This window comes from Salvelinus fontinalis, chromosome 10, assembly GCF_029448725.1.
Source record: "Salvelinus fontinalis isolate EN_2023a chromosome 10, ASM2944872v1, whole genome shotgun sequence".
In the NCBI taxonomy this organism is placed as follows: Eukaryota; Metazoa; Chordata; class Actinopteri; order Salmoniformes; family Salmonidae; genus Salvelinus; species Salvelinus fontinalis.
The window spans coordinates 22,985,113-23,008,090 of NC_074674.1; the positions used below are offsets into that span (position 1 = coordinate 22,985,113).

Genomic DNA, 22,978 nt, shown 5'->3' on the forward strand with positions numbered 1-22,978 from the left:
CAAATAGTTCAGTTAGGATAAGGCTAGTTTACTTAATTGCAATTCTAGATCAAAATTCCATGTTAACGTGAAATAATATGCTATTTGACACTTTAAAGAGCAGCTGCCTTTAAAAAGCAACGAGTGCCTTTGAAAACGACCTATGTGGCATCAATATGAGTCAGAAACCGTTATTCTAGTGTCAAAATGTACTACAAAGTGAAGTGTAAATAGGATAATTTTGGTCATCTAGTCCGTCTTGTCTAAAATGGTGTTTGGAACATCCATGCGTCACAACGGGTAACGCGTCGATCATACTGACAGCGTCATTCCGCAAACGAGTACGGAGCATCATCTGGATATGTATGCAACAAAAGTTCAACATTCACCTTCTCCTACCATTTCTGTCAAGCCGTCTACGCATACAGTTTGACGTATGCGTTCTATAAATCCAATGTGTGCACCTCACAGAACACACTGCAACTGCCTCTGCAACGCAATGCTGCAAGGCAAACGCAGCGTTTCATTGGAAATGAATGTAATTCTGGTGTACTAAAACGCAATGATGCTGTCGGTGTGATCGAAGTGTAAACGAAGGTTGGGTTTTGATTTGATGATGTCCATTTTCCCACTAACATGGGGTGAACAGATGCAGTGATTGCTCTCTATCCAATAACATAGACAGTGAGACAGACCCGCCCAGCAGCTACGACTTTGTTTACATACTGTAAGACAACACACAAAAAAAAATTACTTGAAAAATACTGCACCAAACACCTTAGTTAGATGTTTTAGTTGCACAATTTTACATCCTCAGCAAAAACATCTAAATTAATTACAGATTTATTGAGTTATCTTAGATTCATTCTGAGGATTTTGAGGAAGTGAAATAGGCTTCCACATCTACAGTGTCTCATGGTGGACAAACATCATTAACCAAATTCAGGATAGGTCAGGCAACACACCTCCAACACTTCTATCTTGTTTCTCTAATCAGCAACAGAAAAACACACGTGCCAATCGACGTATTCAGTGGCTCTAATTTAGTTTAGGTTAAAATAGCACTTGGTTCATAGGTAGTCGCTAGATGCGGTTGTAATAAACAGAGCGGTTTCTGGCCTCAACTTTTGAACTGTTTAAGCTACAAAATATTATGACCCCATCACTGAAAGATAAGGAACACATATGTACAGTACCAGTCAAACGTTTGGACACACCTACTCATTCAAGGGTTTTTCTTTATTTGTACTATGTTCTACATTGTAGAATGATAATGAAGACATCAAAACAATTAAATAACTAGCTACAGGGTGGATGTCATTTCAATCATAGATATATACTTAATAGAATGGACCGATCATTCAGACCACTGCAATTTAGCTGGTACACCATTGTCATTTTTACTTCTAATTACTACCACAAAGAAGGCCGCCGGTCCACCCAATGTCGAATGTCAACTTAAATGGTTATGCCTATTCTAGTATCTATATTTCTATGATTTCAATAGGTTTCCTATGGAGGATTGACAGTATAATTTAAAACAGATATTCCCATTCAAGTCAACATTCTCTGATGTGGTACCATTTGAAAGTTAAAATGTAAATGTTATTTCAATTTTAGTACATTTATCAGCCAAAACATGACACCCACCCTGTATTCAAGAACATGTTGTGTGGCAACCAATGGCGGGGACAACACAAATGGATTCTAAGCTACATCATATGTTAATATGAAAAAAATTCGAATGTTTTAGATAATTGACGTTTAAGGTTCTAAAAGTTTTTTGGGGGTGAAAAAAAAAGATATAGTTTGACAACACTGTTTGTAAACTTTTAGATTTGACCAAATCTCAACCATTTATATTTTCCAGTGATCAAGCCATGGATGTCTCATGGTATTGTAGGGTGTGCAAAATAGGTCAAATTTCAGCACCTTTATCTCTTGAATGTTTTTGCATTCAGGTCCAAAAAGTACCTTTCTGAGCACTTCTACAAAAGGCAAATATGAATGGAAGTTTTGATTCAAATCAAAAGGAGTGATGTCAAAAAGTGATTTAATTCAAATGGATTTACCCACACAAGGCATGGAACAATGTGTAGAATTGCAGGAAATTAGCTATAACACTGCAACATTTTCTCTCAGCCAACAAAACAGTTTGAAGGCGCATTGGTTAAAGAGGTGAACAGTTTGAAGGTGCATGGGTTTAAGAGGTGGGGGTTTGTTACTACACCGATAAATAACCTAACAAAGATGCCAGCAAAAAAATGTATAATTTAATAACGGAGCCTTTTCTAAATTCAAACAAACCACCTGCAACTAGCAATGGAAGTTTAGAAGACGCGTGTTGTCTTCCAAGTCGGGAATTGAGGAAGTGTCGTCAAGTAATGGTAGGTGGAAAATTCTCTGTGCTATGCTTTACACTACCTAAGTACCAACGGCTGTCATCCAGCTAAAACAGTAGTAATGGTAACTAAACTCAGCAAAAAAAAGAAACGTCCCTTTTTCAGGACCTTGTCTTTCAAAGATATTTGGATTGTTATGAATTAACTTCACAGATCTTCATTTTTTTTTTTTTTTTACCTTTATTTAACTAGGCAAGTCAGTTAAGAACAAATTCTTATTTTCAATGACGGCCTAGGAACAGTGGGTTAACTGCCTGTTCAGGGGCAGAACGACAGATTTGTACCTTGTCAGCTCGGGGATTTGAACTTGCAACCTTCCGGTTACTAGTCCAACGCTCTAACCACTAGGCTACGCTGTTGTTAAGGGTTTAAACACTGTTTCCCATGCTTGTTCAATGAACCATAAACAATTAAAAAACATGCACCTGTGGAACAGTCGTTAAGACACTAACAGCTTACAGACGGTAGGCAATTAAGGTCACAGTTATGAAAACTTAGGACACTAAAGAGGCTTTTCTACTCACTCTGAAAAACACCAAAAGAAAGATGCCCAGGGTCCCTGCTCATCTGCGTGAACGTGCCTTAGGCATGCTGCAAGGAGGCATGAGTACTGCAGATGTGGCAAGGGCAATAAATTGCAATGTCCGTACTGTGAGACGCCTAAGACAGCGCTACAGGGAGACAGGACGGACAGCTGATCGTCCTCGCATTGGCAGACCACGTGTAACAACACCTGAACAGGATCGGTACATCCGAACATCACACCTGCAGGACAGGTACAGGATGGCAACAACAACTGCCCGAGTTACACCAGGAACGCACAATCCCTCCATCAGTGCTCAGACTGTCCGCAACAGGCTGAGTGAGGCTGGACTGAGGGCTTGTAGGCCTGTTGTAAGTCAGGTCCCCACCAGACATCACCGGCAACAACGTCACCTATGGGCACAAACCCACCGTCACTGGACCAGACAGGACTGGCAAAAAGTGCTCTTCACTGACGAGTCGTGGTTTTGTCTCACCAGGGGTGATGGTCGGATTTGCGTTTATCATCGAAGGAATGAGCGTTACACGTTACGATTTCGAGGTGGGGGGTCCGTCATGGTCTCGGGTGGTGTGTCACAGCATCATCGGACTGAGCTTGTTGTCAGTGCAGGCAATCTCAACACTATGCGTTACAGGGAAGACATCCTCCTCCCTCATGTGGTACCCTCCTGCAGTATCATCCTGACAATGCCACCAGCCATACTGCTCATTCTGTGCATTATTTCCTGCAAGACAGGAATGTCAGTGTTCTGCCATGGCCAGCGAAGAGCCCGCATCTCAATGCCATTGAGCCCATCTGGGACCTGTTGGATTGGAGGGTGAGGGCTAGGGCCATTCCCCCCAGAAATATCCAGGAACTTGCAGGTGCCTTGGTGGCAGAGCGGGGTAATATCTCACAGCAAGAACTGGCAAATCTGGTGCATTCCATGAGGAGGAGATGCACTGCAGTACATAATGCAGCTGGTGGCCACACCAGATACTGACTGTTACTTTTGACCTCCCCTTTGTTCAGGGACACATTATTCCATTTATGTTAGTCACATGTCTGTGGAACTTGCTCAGTTTATGTCTCAGTTGTTGAATCTTGTTATGTTCATACAAATATTTACACATGTTAAGTTTGCTGAAAATAAACGCAGTTGACAGTGAGAGGACATTTCTTTTTTGTGGAGTTTAGTAGCTAAATATGTATAGCTCGGAAGACATAATCCAATATTAGCTAAATAAATGATACATAGCTCGGTTACAGTTAGGCTCTTTTAGTACATTATTGGGCTAACGTTACTCCTTATAGTCCAAGGACCTCACATGCTCTATTTAAAAAGGGAAAATTTGCTCTGGATGTCAAAACAGCCAAATACTCTAAACATGAACCGATTCTCAATTGCGGTACAGTTCTAGAAACATAAATCCTTCTACTTTTAAATCACATCCAAAATAATTTCACAAATGCAAGACACACTTACTGTTAGGTTCTAACTTGAAATGTACTGATTCACATTGCCATACTATAACTCATTAATTACTTTACATGTATAAGGAATGTATATGTTGGGGTCAATGAAGGGTATATGGGAACTAGGTGTATGGAAAGTTACTAAGTTACTAGAAACATCTTCTGTTACATGTTTCTGATGAGGGAGGGGAAAGGCAATTGTTAGTCTCTGATAAGGCAGGCCGGCTGCAGAACTAGGGAGGAGTGAGGAATGTGTCGAGGTCAAATCAACAGATGAAGTGAGAAGAAACCTCTGGGAGGGGGGCTAGAGAGGCCCACTACAACGACTCTCCTACTGCAGTACTATCTCACACATACACTTCCACGAAGGTTTTAGTAACAGACAGGGCTGTGACTACCCCAATGAGAGGAACCAATTCAATTCCTGCCTAGCAACAGAGATGTATTGGTTGTCTAGATGTGTAAGGAGTTGTGTAATCATGTCTTGGCTTTGTAGCTGTATGACCCAGTGGGTGAATAAACTTGGTTTGAGCTTTTTCTAGTTGTCCGTTTGAGGTTTACTCAGTTTGTTCAGAACCTAACAGTTGGCGTTGTCGGCAGGATTTGCCACGATTTAGTGTCGAACTGGAGAGACCGAATCAGTGGAACAGGAGCCGGCACATTTAAACAAGGTAGGCAAAGTTCCTACACCTGTTACTACTCCTTCTAACATCTTGGGGAGATGGATAGGCATCTAGAAAGCCTGAGATTATTCAGTAGTCCCATTGTGTTACGATCGGTCATAGATTTAGGGTCGGTCGTAGATTTTAGTCCCGAACAGGCGACGGGTGTAAGAACCAATTTTGGGGTTGGATAATCTATGCAAAATACCAGGGGAATGGATTCCAAAAAGAAAACAAGTTCAAATTGTCACGTCCAAACATTCCTTGCAAGCTCAGAAAATCGTGGAGGTTTGTAATCACGTCAGACACTTTATTCCGTCTTATTCCTCAATTGTTTTATAGAATTGACTAAAGGGAGGAGGGGTCCTCAGGAGGAATTAAGGTAGAGTTAATATTGTGAGTAATTGTTTGTAGAGTTAAAGAAACAATTGTAATTAGAGTGTAGTAATATTGTGAGTTATTGTTTGCAGCGTTAAAGAAACAATTGTAATTGTAAAGTTTTAAAAAGTAATTGTGTCAAGCGCCAGCATTGGGGTTACCAAACCTAAAATTACCTTAAAAATGTTGTTAATGAGTAGATCTGTCTCGATTTAGTGCATATTAAATCTTAAAATAGCATACATTAATGTGTGAAACCAATAGTGAATATCCAACAGAGGTTGGTAATAGTACTTACAGTAAACGTTGGGTTTAGGGTTGCAAAAGGTCGGAAACTTTCCGGAAATTTCCATGTGCAACCCTAGTTGGGGTAGATTAAAACACAAACGATTAAAGAGTGGAGGGAGGACAGTGGCCTCTCTGTGAACAGAAGTTATCATGTTTTGTTTTGTCTGCAATTAAAACAGTTATGTTACTGATTAAGATTTGGCAAAGTGAAAACTAAAGGAATGTACATTTTCACTTTTAGGAGAAGATATATCGCTCCCTTTGAAATGTATCCAGAGGCTGTTCTCTTGGGAGAGTAGTTAGTAAAATTGTGCAGTTCTATTAAGTATAAATGTACACAGCACTTGATCAAGTAAGGCCTGGCCATTTGTTTGTTTTTGCCCTGTGTTACCACACACAACCCACCTGTTCTGAATATTTGTTAGTGATGTTAATACTGAATTTTATTTATTGCATGGGGTCTTTTTATTTGGCTTTAGTGGGGGTTTTTCAAAAGTTAAAAAGGATGCATCTTAAAAATTAAATTGTCTGAAGTATCTATTTTCTGAATTTGTTGCATACATCACTTCTCTTGATAAGAAATGTGCTGAAAAACCCGAAGGAAACCTGGTACACGAAATGTTTGAAATGTCTTTAAATAATATCTGAGGTACAAGGGTAGAGAAGGGAAAGAAACACTTACTGGGGTTGAATGACCTCTGACCTTTGTTCTGACTTTCTGGTGAGGCCTGATCACCCTCACTTGAGGCATTGGATGAGATTTAAATGTAATATGTAAACACTAATGATTAGGAAAAAGTTTATAATTTAGCAATAGTCATGTGTGATTCGGACCACGAGAAGGACAGAGAGAGAGCGCTGCCCCTGAATGACGGACACCTGTCTCTAGTCTATTTTACTATTCCTTGAATTACCTTATGGGATACAATCAAGTAAAAATTGAGTTATCAAAATGTTGTAATTCTAATTTAATTTGTTATTTCGATTTAACAGGAAATTTGTGGCCTGCTGGAGGTCATTTTGCAGGGCGCTGGCAGTGCACCTCCTTGCACAAAGGCGGAGGTAGCGGTCCTGCTGCTGGGTTGTTGCCCTCCTACGGCCTCCTCCACGTCTCCTGATGTACTGGCCTGTCTCCTGGTAGCGCCTCCATGCTCTGGACACTACGCTGACAGACACAGCAAACCTTTTTGCCACAGCTCGCATTGATGTGCCATCCTGGTTGAACTGCACTACCTGAGCCACTTGTGTGGGTTGTAGACTCCGTCTCATGCTACCACTAGAGTGAGAGCACCGCCAGCATTCAAAAGTGACCAAAACATCAGCCAGGAAGCATAGGAACTGAGAAGTGGTCTGTGGTCACCACCTGCAGAATCACTCCTTTTTTGGCGGTGTCTTGCTAATTGCCTATAATTTCCACCTTTTGTCTATTCCATTTGCACAACAGCATATGAAATGTATTGTCAATCAGTGTTGCTTCCTAAGTGGACAGTTTGATTTCACAGAAGTGTGATTGACTTGGAGTTACATTGTGTTGTTTAAGTGTTCCCTTTATTTTTTTGAGCAGTGTATATATATATATATATATATGGTCTGATATACTACGGCTGTCAGCCAAATCAGCATTCAGGTCTCGAACCACCTAGTTTATAAATGATTTTTATAAAACATTATATGTTTCTTTCCCATAAGTTATTGACCTCTCAATAAGCCAGATTCGAGTAACTTACATTGTGTTGCTGAAACTTGATGCAGCAGCCTGCAGCGCTATCAATCGGAAATGGACAGCTCGTGGTGCTTAATGTATGCAAATTCGAGTAGGCATAATTAATTTAAAATGTCTTCATTGTAATTAGAATTTACTAACAACAAGAGGGATTTGTGTTGGTGTCTATTTAATAAATAAGAGGTAGGACGACCTGTTTGAAAGACGAAATTAGGCTATAGGCTGCTACATCCATAGATTTGTTGGTCAATTCCTTCAGACACCATGCACCCTTCAAATAGCCTACCTCCATGTAAGTGAAGTAAAATCCAAAACTCGATTTGAGGGGGTATGAGAGGGTATGCTATAGGCCTAACTTTAAATTAAAGAAAATGTCAAAAAGCACAAGCCTACCCCTTGTTAATTTAAGATTTTTAAGAAAATAAAATGGATTCCGATTATAAAGTGGTCCGAGATGCTTTATGCTAGAAACAAGCTGTAAAATACCCAGGAAATACATTACTCCCATACTGCATATGGGAATATCATTGTTTCTTTTCTCTTACATTCAGAAGCTGATGCCTCGATCACACCGTCAGCGTCAATGCATTTTGGTACACCAGAAGTACATTTATTTCCAATGGAATGCTGCATTTGCCTAGCAGCATTACGTTGCAGAGGCAGTTGCAGTGCATTCTGTGTGGTGCATACGTTGGATTTATCGAACGTATGCATCAAATTGTATGCGTAGACAGCTTGACAGATATGGTAGAAGGTGAATGTTGAACTTTTGTTGCACACATACACAAAAGTATGTGTACACCCCTTCATAGATTCGGCTATTTCAGCCACACCTGTTCCTGTATGAAATCAAGCACACAGCCATGCAATCTCCAGAGGAAAACATTGGCAGTAGAATGGCCATACTGAAGAGCTCAGTGACTTTCCTAGGATGCCAACTTTCCAACAAGTCAGTTCATCAAATTTCTGCCCTACTAGAGCTGCCCCGGTCACCTGTAAGTGTTGTTATTGTGAAGTGAAAATGTCTAGGAGCAACAACGGCTCAGCCGTGATGTGGTAGGCCACACAAGCTCACCGAACGGGACCGCCGAGTGCTGAAGCACGTAAAAATCATCTGTCCTTGGTTGCAATACTCACACCAGAGTTACAAACTGCCTCTGGAAGCAACGTTACAACAAGATCTGCTCATCGGGAGCTTCATGAAATGGGTTTCCATGGCTGAGCAGACGCATACATGCCTAAGATCACCACGCGCAATGTCAAGTGTCAGCTGGAGTGGTGTAATGCTGGCCGCCATTGGACTCTGGAGCAGTGGAAACGCATTCTCTGGAGTGATGAATCACTCTTCACCATCTGGAAGTCCGACGGACGAATCTGAGTTTGGCGGATGCCAGGAGAACGCTACCTGCCCAAATGTATAGTGCCAACTGTAAAGTTTGGTGGAGGAGGAACAATATCTGGGGCCGTTTTTCATGGGTTAGGCCCCTTAGTTGCAGTGAAGGGACATTTTAACACTACAGCATACAATTACATTCTAGATGATTCTGCGCTTCCAACTTTGTGGCAACAGTTAGGGGAAGGCCCTTTCCTGTTTCAGCATGACAATGCCCCCGTGCACAAAGCGAGGTCCATACAGAAATGGTTTGTTGAGATCCATGTGGAAGAACTTGACTGGCCTGCACACAGCCCTGACCTCAAACCCATTGAACACCTTTGAAATTAATTGGAATGCCGACTGCAAGCCAGACCTAATCACCCAACAGCAGTGCCCAACCTCACTAATGGTCTTGTGGCTGTATGGAAGTAAGTCCACGCCGCAATGTTCGACATCTAGTGGAAAGCCTTCACAGAAAAGTCGGGGCTGTTATAGCAGCAAGGGCGGACCAACTCCATATTAATGCCCATGATTTTGGAATGAGATGTTCAACGAGCAGGTGTCCACATACTTTTGGTAATATAGTTTATCGAGATGATGCTGCATACCATTTTGCACAATGACTGTCAGTGTGATTGAGGCGACCATTTTTTTAAAAACTTTACTTGGTAAGCAATGTAATTCTGTCATTATCAATTGATTAAGCTATTCACTTTCTGTACAATAGACAATGTTTAAACCCAGACAGCTTTTAGGGAAATACTTGTGACCTCGTTGGGTTAAACTACGGAAGAAGAATAGCCAGCAGTTAAAGTTGATTTTTTTTTGCATTGGTAGGCCTACTCTGTCTGGGGTGGAAAGGTAGGCCTAACTTTTGAAAGTATCATGCCCAGATTCCTAATGATGTCTCAGATTTTATTATTTGCAAACAGGGAACGTTTTGTTGCAAACAAGACACAATTATTTGGGAAATATGATAAAACGAACATATGTCTATCTCTATGTCCATTCTAATCCTGTTATTTCGTTAACTTGTGTGGTATTAAAGCATTCTGCTAATGTGTAAAATTACATGAAATGTTTATAAAATGTTTTTTTTTTTTATTGGACCTGAAAATACGATAGATGAAAGCAATGCTTTTACTATGAACAAGATCTTTCCACCCCAACACTTGTCCACGGTGGTCCGCGAACCCACACCACCTTCTGTCCTGTGCGCTATCAACATTGATGTAAGGCTTACAAGACCAAGAACAGTTTTTAAAACTGCATTTCTAAGGCTCTAGACATAGTATGCAATTTGTGCATGATAAGGCAAATTATGTGACAGAATATTGGCAACGTTAACATTAGCTAGCTACAATCAAACGTTAATTCGTTACGCTAATAAGGTTGGCTCCTGAAAAAAAAAGACACCCCTAATCAACAGCAAGCTGTTTTAGTTTACTCGATACTAGCTACGCATTTAGCTAGTTTGTTCATCATATGCTTATTTGACGTTTACTTGGCATCTATGTTAGCCACACATTAGCAAGTAAGTTAGTTGTCAGTCTCAGATGTAAACAACCTCTTCTTTTTAGATATCAACATAACGGGCAAATCAAACGCGACCTGAATGTTTTAAACAATGTTATCACATATTTAACTCGGTAAAATACCTTTTAATGCAAGTAGATGCTCTTGTTTTGCCTGATTTACTTCCATTATGTTTGGAGTTCGGTTGAACTTTCACCTGGTCGTTACCACAGCCACAAATCGCTAAACCCCGCCTATATCTACAATTGATCTTTTTATAATCTGATTTTAAACCTAACCACACTGCTAACCGTATGCCTAATCCTAACATTAAATTAAGACCAAAAATATATTTTTTGTTTTCATGCATTTTTATGATATAGCCAAAAAGTTTCTGTACTGTCTTTGATATAGCCAGAGAGGAAGAAGCGAAGCGAGAGGGATAACAGGGACCAAAATCTGTTTTCTCCAGCTGGTGGCGTTTTTTTATTTATTTTTCTCACCAAGTGAGGAGTTTTTGCCAATTTCGACTTTGTGGCTGTTGTAACTAGTGACAACCCTTTCACCTCGCAATATCAGTCCCCGTGATAGCATTGTGGTACACAGGTGTCACGTCAAATTTCACGTCCCTACCTTAAACTAGTGATGGGTCGTTCGCGAACAAGCCTAAGAGCCGGATCTTGTAGGTGAACGTTGGGAGCCGGCTCGCATATCAGAAGAGCCGAATCTATTTATAAAAATAAAAACAATTAAGATATGAATAATCCAAATATTTAAATGAATATGATTAATTAATTTAAATTACAAATAAATAAATAATATAGGCCTAAATGCTCAAGCGCACACACATTCTTTCTGACTGTCTGCTCAGACTAACAGCCTGTTGTTCCTGTCAGTCAGACACGCAGTGTCAACCAATGAACCAAAGGTAGTGAGGGAGGGCAGAGCCAACTCACTCACTGTCACACACTTGGCAACTGAGGAGAGAGAGGAAGGACAGCTGTGTAAACAGCTGGAAAATAAGTCAGAAGCACAGTAGCATTTGGATGCATTTTAATAATGTAGACAATGTTAGAGCACAGTGGAGAATTTGTCCCCCAAAAATCTTATATAAAGCTGGTTCTATGGACAACCTACACCGGCAGCTTCAATGCCATACAACACTCCTTCTGTGGCCTCCTACTGCTCTTAAACGCTAGAAAAACTAAATGCATACTCTTCAACGCACCCGCCCGCCCGACTAGCATCACTACTCTGGACGGATCGGACTTAGAATATGTAGACAACAATTAATACCTACAGTTGAATTCGGAAGTTTACATACACCTAGGTTGTAGTCATTAAAACTCGTTGTTCAACCACTCCACAAATTTCTTGTTAACAAACTATAGTTTTGGCAAGTCAGTTAGGACATCTACTTTGTGCATGACACAAGTCATTTTCCCAACAATTGTTTACAGACAGATTATTTCACTTATAATTCACTGTATCACAATTTCAGTGGGTCAGAAGTTTACATACATTAAGTTGACTCTGCCTTTAAACAGCTTGGAAAATTCCAGAAAATTATGTCATGGCTTTAGAAGCTTCTGATAGGCTAATTGACATCATTTGAGTCAGCTGGAGGTGTACCTATGGATGTATTTCAAGGCCTACCTTCAATCTCAGTGCCTCTTTGCTTGACATCATCAAAAGAAATCAGCAAAGACCTCAGAAGAAAAATGTAGACCTCCACAAGTCTGATTCATCCTTGGGAGCAATTTCCAAACGCCTGAAGGTACCACATTCATCTGTACAAACAATAGTACGCAAGTATAAACACCATGGGACCACACAGCCGTCGTACTGCTCAGGAAGGAGACGCGTTCTGTCTCTTAGAGATGAACGTACTTTGGTGCAAAAATTACAAATCAATCCCAGAACAAAAGCAAAGGACCTTGTGAAGATGCTGGAGGAAGCAGGTACAAAAGTATCTATATCCACAGTAAAACGAGTCCAATATCAACATAAACTGAAAAGCCGCTCAGCAAGGAAGAAGCCACTGCTCCAAAACCGCCATAAAAAAGCCAGACTACGGTTTGCAACTGCACATGGGGACAAAGATGGTACTTTTTGGAGAAATGTCCTCTGGTCTGATGAAACAAAAATAGAACTGTTTGGCCATAATGACCATTGTTATGTTTGGAGGAAAACGAGGGAGGCTTGCAAACCGAAGAACACCATCCCAACCCATGAAGCACGGGGGTGGCAGCATCATGTTGTGGGGGTGCTTTGCTGCAGGAGGGACTGGTGCACTTCACAAAATAGATGGCATTGTGAGGAAGGAAAAATATATGGATATATTGAAGCAACATCTTAAGACATCAGTTCGGAAGTTAAAGCTTGGTCGCAAATGGGTCTTCCAAATGGACAATGACCCCAAACATGCTTCCAAAGTTGTGGCAAAATGGCTTAAGGACAACAAAGTCAAGGTATTGACAAAGCCCTGACCTCAATCCTATAGAAAATGTGTGGGCAGAACTGAAAAAGCATGTGTGAGCAAGGAGGCCTACAAACCTGACTCGGTTACACCAGCTCTGTCAGGAGGAATGGGCCAAAATTCACCCAACTTATTGTGGGAAGCTTGTGGAAGAATACCCAAAACGTTTGACCCAAGTTAAACACTTTAAAGGCAATGCTACCAAATATTAATTGAGTGTATGTAAACTTCTGACCCACTAGGAACGTTATGAAATGAATAAAAGCTGAAATAAATAATGCTCTCTACTATTATTCTGTCATTTCACATTCTTAAAATAAAGAGGTGATCCTAACTGACCTAAAACAGGGAATGTTTACTAGGATTAAATGTGAATTGTGAAAAACTGAGTTTAAATGTGTTTGGCTAAGGTGTATGTAAACTTCTGACATCAACTGTAGGTGTCTGGCTAGACTGTAAACTCTCCTTCCAGACTCATATTAAGCATCTCCAATCCAAAATGTATTCTAGAATCGGTTTCCTATTTCGCAACAAAGCCACCTTCACTCACGCTGCCAAACATACCCTAGTAAAACTGACTATCCTACCGATCCTCGACTTCGGCGATGCCATTTACAAAATAGCCTCCAACACTCGACTCAGCAAACTGGATGCAGTCTATCACAGTGCCATCCGTTTTGTCAGCATATACCACCCACCACTGCGACCTGTATGCTCTCGTTGGCTGGTCCTCGCTACATATTTGTCGCCAAACCCACTGGCTCCAGGTCATCTATAAGTCTTTGCTAGGTAAAGCTCCGCCTTATCTCAGCTCACTGGTCACCATAATAATACCCATCCGTAGCACGTGCTACTGTTCATCTCCAAAGCCAACACCAACTTTGGTCACCTTTCCTTCATGTTCTCTGCTGCCAATGACTGGAATGAATTGCAAAAATCGCTGAAGTTGGAGACTTACTAACTTTAAGCATCAGCTATTCGAGCAGCTTACTGATCGCTACAGTTGTACACAGCCCATCTGTAAATAGCCTATCCAACTACCTACCTCATCCCCATATTGTTTTTATTTACTTTTTTTGCTCTTTTGCACACCACAATTTCTACTTATACATCATCATATGCACATCTATCACGCCAGTGTTAATCTGCTAAATTGTAATTACTTCGCTACTATGGCCTATTTATTGCCTTACCTCCTTACTCTATTTGCACACACACTGTATACTGATTTTTGTATTGTGTTATTGACTGTACTTTTGTTTATCCCATGTGTAACTCTGTGTTGGGTTTTTTGTCACACTGCTTTGCTTTATCTTGGCCAGGTCGCAGTTGTAAATGAGAACTTGTTCTCAGCTGGCCTACCTGGTTAAATAAAGGTGAAATAAATCAAATTAAAAATAAAACAAAAAATATATGCGAACTGTGCACCCAACTGTGGCGGAGCTTTGAGAAACTAGCGGGCCTGCTAGTAATAGTGGTGGAGCCAGCACCTCCACATGTGGAGATGTATCCACTCAGTCAAGTGGGCCTACTCCACTAACCACAGCAACGCAGTCTTCTATGGACCAGTTTATGCCAAGTCTATGTCTGTAGCAAAACAAGGCCAAATTGATATAGCATTGGCTAAAATGATTGCCACCGATTTCCAGCCATTTTCGATCATGGAGGACAGAGGTTTTAGAAATTATAGCAATAGTCTAAATCAATGTATACATTTCAAAGCAGGAAAACCCTTTCAAAATCACTTATTCCACAACTGTACGAGAGCACACAGTCTTCAATGCGGAAAAGAGTCCAAAAAGCTACTGCAGTTTGCCTTACGAATGATTGCTGGACATCAAGGGTAACCACTTCTTACATGTCGGTTACATGTCACTTCATTGAAGATTTTTCAATGTCTAGCTGTCTTCTGGACTGCTTTGAGTTCAGCGACAGACACACCTCAGAGAACTTGGCACAGGAACTGTTGAGAGTGGCCAGAGAATGGCAAGTAGATGGAAAAGTGGTCGGTAAAATGGACCCATCATTCATGTCTTGCCCACACAATCAACCTGATTGTAAGAGATGCTCTGAAGGTGATGAAGCCCACTGTGGACAAAGTAAATTCAGCTGTGGAATACTTCCACAGGAGCACAGTAGGTGCTGAAAAACTAAAGTCTGCACAACACCAGATGGGGATGCCTGAGCTGAGGCCTACACAAGACTGCACTACAAGGTGGAATTCAACATTTTACCAGGGCAACAGGAAGAAGAGGGATCAGATGGTGAAGAAGCACCAGCAGTAGTGCCACAAACGTCTGCTGTTTGATGAGAGAGCAACTGGGGATGCAGCACGAAGGAATCCCTCAGCTGATGCCATAATGGAGGTTTGATCCTATTTGGAAGAGCCCCTCCAAAGATCTGCAGATCCTCTGAGCTGGTGGAAGAACAAAGCCTCTGTCTACCTACGGCTTACTAAAGTCATGACAGGGAGACTGCATAGTGGCCACATCCGTTCCCTCTGAGAGGGTCTTCTCAAAAACGGGACAAATAATTACTGAGAGAAGAAACCACATGAGCCCCTCAAGTGAGGCAGCTTGTATTTCTGAATGCAAATCTCTCATAAAAGCAAAATATGGTCAGCAATGCTGTGTGCTGCTGGGTATAACATGGCAATAAAGAAGAGAGAGAAAAGCAGGACCAGTTTAATGTTTTTTTATTTAAATTTTAGTTCACCTTTATTTAACCAGGTAGGCTAGTAGAGAACAAGTTCTCGTTTACAACTGTGACCTGGCCAAGATAAAGCACAGCAGTTCGACACATACGACACAGAGTTACACATGGAGTAAACAAACATAGTCAATAATACAGTAGGAAAAGAAAAATCTATATACAATGAGTGCAAATGAGTTAAGATAAGGGAGGTAAGGCCTATTTATATAGGCCATGGTTGCGAAGTAATTACAATATAGCAATTAGACACTGGAATGGTATATGTGCAGAAGATTAATGTGCAAGTAGAGATACTGGGGTGCAAAGGAGCAAGATAAATAAATAAAGTTTGGGGATGAGGTAGTTGGATGGGCTATGTACAGGCGCAGTGATCTGTGAGTTGCTCTGACAGCGGGTGCTTAAAGCTAGCGAGGGAGATATGGGTCTCCAGCTTCAGTGATTTTTGCATTCGTTCCAGTCATTGGCAGCAGAGAACTGGAAGGAAAGGCGGCCAAAGGAGAAATTGGCTTTGGGTGTGACCAGTGAGATATACCTGCTGGAGCGCGTGCTACGAGTGGGTGCTGCTATGGTGACCAGTGAGCTGAGATAAGGCGGGGCTTTACCTAGCAGAGACTTGTAGATGACCTGGAGCCAGTGGGTTTGGCGACGAATATGAAGCAATGGCCAGCAAAGGAGAGCGTACAGGTCGCAGTGGTGGGTAGTATATGGGGCTTTGGTAACAAAACGGATTGCACTGTGATAGACTGCATTCAATTTGTTGAGTAGAGTGTTGGAAGCTATTTTATTGATGACATCGCCGAAGTCGAGGATCGGTAGGTTGGTCAGTTTTACGAGGGTATGTTTGGCAGCATGAGTGAAGGATGCGTTGTTGCGAAATAGGAAACAGATTCTAGATTTGATTTTGGAGATGCTTAATGTGTTTTAAGTGGGATGCTGCAGTTTTGCACATTATTTATTTTTCTTTGATATGGTGCAATATTCTATTATGCTGTTCAGATTGTATTCGTTTTGAATGGTTAGATTTATATGCACTTTGGTTATATACATTAAAAAGTTACACTTTAAATGCACATGTTTAATAGCATTCTTTTTCATAACAAACCAATGCAGTTTTAATTACATTGTGGTTAAGGTAGAGTGTGATTTCATTTAATAATTTAATTAGAATTGTTTTAACACCAATCATAGTCAAACTAACGCAAACTGTTTGACTTTACAACAAATACAAAACATATTTTTTTTAAAGAGCCGTTTGGGAACCAAAAGAGCCGGCTCACTGAAAAAGAGCCGGAATGCCCATCACTACCTTACACCCTTAACTGTTTTACATTTCAACTTCAATGGGGTGATGTCAGAGTTGTGACATCCCAAGGATCCCATTTCCTTTTCTTTATTCAGCAACTATAAGTTCATGTAAAGTGAATGCTTTTCATTTGTCACAACTGTTTGTTCAATTGTTCTAAGGCATGTCTACAACTTTTGGGATGCAAAAAATAAATGCATGCATAGTAGCTTTGTCATACAAGGCAAATACATAGGCATGAAATGGATGGTTGTAGCAGTATTGATTTGTATGCTATGTACGGGCTACATTTTATGCAAGTTAACAAGCAACATATTATATAACAACAAACTACAATTGCATAGTGACATGACTGTCTCGTCAAGACAGATGGTTAGTTAGTTTCCGCCAGTCTGTAAATACAATGTTTAGTAGAACAATTGAACAAACAGTTGAACAAACAAGCTTTATGAAAACATTGGAACAGTCAGAACAAAAAATAACATGGTTATTGGTTACACTAGTAGAGCTCACACACTGCTGGGAGTGAAGGATGCTTCGACTTTCACAGCCACATTAGGGACTGTGGTTTCAGTTGTTCTTCCCACACTGCTGCACTTTGCCTGGCTCAGCCTGGACAGCCTTATAAAACACCTTGTGGGAAAGGTACCCTCCCATAAAGAAACTCCCAAGTACGGTCAGAAAAAGACTAGAGAGAAAGGCAAGATAGATGAGACCTGGCCGTGTGGTGCCAGGACAACAACCTCTCCCTCGACGTGATCAAGACAAAAGGAGATGATTGTGGACGACGGGAAAAGGAGGACCGAGCACGCACCCATTCTCATCGACGGGGCTGCAGTGGAGCAGGTTGAGAGCTTCAAGTTCCTTGGTGTCCACATCACCAACAAACTAACATGGTCCAAGCACACCAAGACTGCCGTGAAGAGGGCACGACAAAACCTATTCCCCCTCAGGAGACTGAAAACATTTGGCATGGGTCCTCAGATTCTCAAACGGTTCTACAGCTGCACCATTGAGAGCATCCTTACGGGTTGAATCACTGCCTGGTATGGCAACTGCTCGGCCTCCGACCGCAAGGCACTACAGAGGGTAGTACGAACGGCCCAGTACATCACTGGGGCCAAGCTTCCTGCCATCAGAGGAAGGCCCCAAAAAATTGTCAAAGACAAGACAAAATTGTCAAAGACAAGATTCCAGCTACCCTAGTCATACTGTTCCTTCTGCTACTGCACGGAAAGCGATACCGGAGTGCCAAGTCTTGGTCCAACAGGCTTCTAAACAGCTTCTACCCCCAAGGCATAAGACTCCTGAACATGTAATCAAATGGCTACCCAGACTATTTGCATTGCCCCCCCCCCCTCTCTTTTACACTGCTGCTACTCTCTATCTATGCAGTCACTTTAACAACTCTACCTACATGTACATATTACCTCAATTACCTCGACTAACCGGTGCCCTCGCACACTGACTCTGTACAGGTACCCCCTGTATATAGCCTCGCTATTGTTATTTTACGGCTACTCTTTAATTATTTGTTACTTTTATAAAAATGTTTTAGGTATTTTTCTGTAAACTGCATTGTTGGTTAAGGGCATCTAAGTAAACATTTCACTGTAAGGTCTACACCTGTTGTACTCGCCACATGTGACAAAAACAATTTGATTTGAACAAAGAGCACGGCTTCAACAGATGCACTGCAGTTTGGCTTCGCTCTCTCCCCCTGGTTCCTCTTTGGGTCTGTGTTTCCTTGACAAAGATGGCTCCTCCCCCTCTTTGTCTTCAAGGCCTTCAGTAGAATTCTGGAAGCCCTCTGCCCGAGTCAACACTGTACAGCTCAGGAACCGATGATTCCGCCTCCTGCCCAGCCACCAAACATACATCACCCAATATTGATACCAAGTCCCCTGGGTCAGGGCCCATCTGAACAACCCCCATGGTCAATGCTCCTCCCTCCCCCTCTACTCTTGTTTCACTTGGTTCCTCCTTCAGGAGAGTCATCTCCCCAGGGCCAGTGGCCTCCTCACCGATGAAGCTGACGGTGAGCTCCGAGTGGCCATTGATGGGTGCGGCGGTTCCTGCCAGGCGCGGTAGCTCTGTCCTCAGTGAGGCTAGCTGGGTGTGGATGAGTGTGCGGTGTTGCTTCTCCAAACTCTTCACCTGAGAGACAGACAGGAAACATCAGCTGTCAAAGACTCTCTTATATCATCCAATGAGCCTCAATGATGTGTGATGTTCAGTGGGTTTACAAAAGGATGGCTCCTTTTAAACGAGAAACCACTTTGCTTCAGTGGGCAATAAAGCCCTTTGACATTCCAGCTCGTGAATACTATTAAAGCTCATGAATTTTTACTAATCATACAGAATGCATAGCTCTTCTAAGAAGCTTTACATATCTGGCATGTGGCCTTGAGAGTATTCAACAAACACTTAGGATCATCACTACAGTAGCAGTTAAAATCTTCCACTCACCAGCTGATCGATTCTCTGCTGGCTGTTTTCTGCAGAGCGGTACAGCTTCAGCTCCTCAAACATCTTGACGTTGGCCTGCACCACACTGGCCAGCTGGGGGGGGGGGGGGCGCCACAGCACAGGGGACACATCAACATGGCCACGTCAGAAGTACAGAAAGAAGTTGGTATGGACACATTAAATAGTCTATTTTCCGTTCAACCAAACATGTCAAAGAAAGATGGGGGGGGACAGGGTTCAGGCCGACCCCCTCAGATACTAAAAAGAGAACGTTAGTGCTTTAAACATGTTAAAATGAACAATAACATGTTGAAATAGATTACTATTAATTTATCTTTCACACATTCAAATTATGAGAAATTATCCTCCCCAAAATGAGCAATCATGTTATTTTAACCATCTCTTTGCTGCTGTGCTGGTCAGTGTACCTGGTTTCTGTAGCTCTTCCCACTTTGCTATCATGGATTTATCTGTGGTGACCGTGTTACCTAGCCTCAGTGCAGTGGGCAGCTGGGAGGAGGTGCTCTTGTTCTCCATGGACTTTACAGTGTCCCAAAACGTTTTGGAGTTAGAGCTACAGGGTGCAAATTTCTGTTTGAAAAAGCTAGCCTTTGCTTTCCTGACTGACAGCGAGTATTGGTTCCTGACTTCCCTGAACAGTTGCATAACGCGGGGACTATTCGATGCTATTGCAGTCTGCCACAGGATTTTTTTGTGCTGGTCAAGGGGAGTCAGGTCTGGAGTGAACCAAGGGCTATATCTGTTCTTAGTTATGCATTTTTTGAACGGGTCATGCTCATCTAAGATGGTGAGGAAATTACTTTTAAAGAATGACCAGGCATCCTCGACTGACGGGATGAGGTCAATATCCTTCCAGGATACCTGGGCCAGGTCAATTAGAAAGGCCTGCTCACATAAGTGTTTTAGGGAGCGTTTGACAGTGATGAGGGGTGGTCGTTTGACCGCGGACCCATAGCGGATACAGGCAATGAGGCAGTGATCGCTGAGATCCTGATTGAAAACATCGGAGGTGTATTAGGAGCGCAAGTTGGAAGACCACCTGAAGGCACTGTATTATTACAGTGGTTTCATGCCAGTACCTGTGTGACCTGTATCTGGAAGGTGGTGTGATGATTCCGGAAGTGGGTCTTATAGTGTTTAATAGCCTCATCTCTGCGGTTGAAGCCGTTTCGGCAGCAGTAGCAGTGCCAGTGGGCTCCCTTGAACCTCTTCTCTCCTTTGATGGTGCCCACGATCTCACAGTGGTTGCAGCATCGAAGCACTATTAGGCCTGAAGGGGAGTAGAGTGGGGGACAAAAAGCTTGTTAGGTTATAGGGCATTTAATTATTATTTTTTTTACCAATAACTAAATATACATTTTAAGTGAACAATCTCACTGAAACATTTTGGCAAAGTCATACTATGACTGAATCTATCATCTTATGTGTACTCCCTTGTTTTTGTATAGGTGCCTCTCACCAGCAGTCAATGCCCTTGTCAACATGTGCATGTGTGCCCTTGTCATTGCCTGAGCAGTTGTCATCCTGACATAGCACTGGGTTGTAGGTGTGCTCTGTACCCCTGATCCGCACCGAAGGGTGGGCCTGAAACACAGCAGGGCAAGGAGGTCAATTCAAACTGTGCGAGGGTGACTGTTGCTGCAGTAAGTTAATCCTTACGTCATTAACAATATAGGCCATTTACTGTCTGTAGTTAGTATATACTTTTGTCATTAGTTACATACTGAACCAACTCTAATGTTGACAACAATAATGCTCTGTAACTTGCACTAACTATGATTTCGCTAGAATATGTTTTCGACTACTGGTAAATATGTGCGTTACACTTAGTACGACAAACACTCATGAAATAAACTACCGAGCCTATCTCCTCACATCCAAGTTTCCACACAAGTTCATAGTAGCCATTTGGGCAGAACAGAACATTTGTTTGGCCATTAAATAGCTTGCTAATGCACAACATTACAGGCGCTGGTTAGCATGCATTCAGCAGTCCCAGTTAGTTAATTAAGTTGGCTAACTGTAAACAAGACTGTCCATCCATGGCCTTCAGGACTCAGCAGACGCTTAAAAAATGTGACTGATCAAGCAAGAAACTTACAATAAAAGCCGACATTTTATCTGCTGAAAGTGGTACGTTTCTTCAAACCAATGGTTCAATCACATGCAGCAAAAGAAATGAAGTTACCGGTTAATTTATTTTATTCAAACAGGCGAACCAAATCGCGTGCTATTCGTCATCGGTGCGCACTATAACTTCTTCATGCTTTATTGGCGAATCGCAACCAACTGAAATGTGGATATAACGCCACCTACTGTACTGGAGTGTAAGGCCGGGCAGGACCTATCTGTACCACTATATTCTCTAGTCTAAACTAACCCTGAATTTCAAATAAAATAAAACAAACCTCACAACTACCATCACCCCCACCCAAAATACCACCCACTCTCCATTGCTGTCCAACCTCTCTGATCTTGTCAAACAACCTCTCCCTATTTTACCTCATATATTTTACCTCATATTTTTGTGAAATGTATGAGGTAAAAAAGGAGAGGCCCTTTTTTACCTCATACATTTCACAAAAATATGTTTAACCGTTTCCTCTATATACAGCCATTACACATTCCAATTCCCTATCAATTTCAAAGATTAATTAAATCCCATATGCCCTAATCTCATCCTACACAACATAACACCATCCCTTCTGTTCCCATTATATGACACTATCTCCTGTACAGATTTCCTTCTACGATAAAATATCTGCCCATACTACTTTCATCCCATTGTCTCTGCCAGCAATCTAACCCATTTTTCAGAATCTATGTTTTAATTTCCCTTCTAAATGCACCTGTATATCCACAATATTATTTTTCACTGCTCTTTTTGCAATTATATCTACTATATCATTTCCAATAAACACCTGTATGAGCCGGAATCCAAGAGAACTGAATTTCAATACCATTTCTTTGTAACCCCAACAACAGCATCATTATTTCTAACCACAAATCCTCATATTCTGACATTCCAGATTTTAAACTACACAAAACTGATGCAGAGTCCCAACATATTACCACTCTTCTTGGTTGCACCTCCTCTATCCTTTTATTTTCTTCTATCACCTCAGATCAACATAATCTTGTATAAAACCACAGTGGCACTATTGCTACAGATGGCCCTATAACAATATCTCTGAGTCCATATTCATCAACCCTATTTCCAATCTCTGGGCCAAAACCCTTCTTTTGATATTGTTCATATTTCCAGCAGTCTTCCAATACTGTCAGTGTAGGATGAGCTACCGTACTACTCTTCAGTCTTGCCCAGTATGCCAGGGCTAGCTTAATTCTTCTAAGGGATAGTGACATTTCCCCATGATCTACTTGCAAAGCCTCAACCAGTGTAGTTTTAAATGCACAATTGCACATCCCGAGTGCCCTCGCTTGCATCCACCTGGGCAGAACACTCCAGAAGGCGAATAAAATAGTGGTTGACTCTTCCCACCCACCCCACTCCGAATTCCAGCTCCTTCCCTCTGGCCGCAGGTACAGACTACCTAAGGTTAAAAAAAGAGGGCCAAGTACTCTTTTATTCCGAAAGCAATTCTGCAACTTAACAAAATGTTGGACTAATTGCACTTAGCACTTGCACTATAAAACTACCCTTACCCTGCCT

At 41.7% G+C, this 22,978-nt stretch overlaps 2 protein-coding genes across 7 annotated transcripts in view; both read right to left on the reverse strand.

Moving 5' to 3' along the window:
• The window catches only part of LOC129863837 (trafficking protein particle complex subunit 13-like), a 34,343-nt gene extending 23,280 nt beyond the window's left edge, over positions 1-11,063 (reverse strand). For 2 of the 5 annotated variants that reach the window (XM_055936152.1, XM_055936150.1), the window contains exons 1-2: positions 10,465-10,571; positions 5,719-5,781 (exon numbers count right to left, since the gene is read on the reverse strand). In XM_055936152.1, the coding sequence (XP_055792127.1) occupies positions 5,719-5,781; positions 10,465-10,510 (109 nt within the window). In that variant the 5' untranslated portion in view covers positions 10,511-10,571. Of the gene's footprint in view, positions 1-368; positions 741-5,718; positions 5,782-10,464; positions 10,576-10,954 lie in introns of those variants that run through there. The other 3 variants (XM_055936155.1, XM_055936153.1, XM_055936154.1) reach the window with 3 other exon arrangements.
• Positions 11,064-15,479: 4,416 nt separating this feature from the next.
• On the reverse strand, positions 15,480-21,582 carry LOC129863840 (uncharacterized). 2 transcript variants are annotated; one of them, XM_055936158.1, is made up of 5 exons: positions 21,494-21,582; positions 20,765-20,889; positions 20,385-20,575; positions 19,285-19,377; positions 15,480-18,972 (listed from the first exon to the last, which is right to left on the reverse strand). In XM_055936158.1, the coding sequence occupies exons 2-5, from the start codon at positions 20,826-20,828 to the stop codon at positions 18,604-18,606; spliced, it is 717 nt and encodes a 238-aa protein (XP_055792133.1). In that variant the 5' UTR covers positions 20,829-20,889; positions 21,494-21,582; the 3' UTR covers positions 15,480-18,603. The 2 variants fall into 2 exon arrangements, with proteins under 2 accessions (XP_055792133.1, XP_055792132.1); XM_055936157.1 differs by having other exon boundaries at positions 21,407-21,566.
• Positions 21,583-22,978: the final 1,396 nt, after the last annotated feature.

Bases quoted from the DNA above. Each gene is read 5' to 3' on its own strand.
- LOC129863840 (XM_055936158.1), bottom strand. From the start codon at position 20,828: ATGACAACTGCTCAGGCAATGACAAGGGCACACATGCACATGTTGACA. The intron at 20,576-20,764 runs GTGAGAGGCACC...ACTCCCCTTCAG, and splicing joins GACAAGGGCATTGACTGCTG to GCCTAATAGTGCTTCGATGC. The intron at 18,973-19,284 runs GTGAGTGGAAGA...TCTGTCTCTCAG, and splicing joins AGCAGAGAATCGATCAGCTG to GTGAAGAGTTTGGAGAAGCA.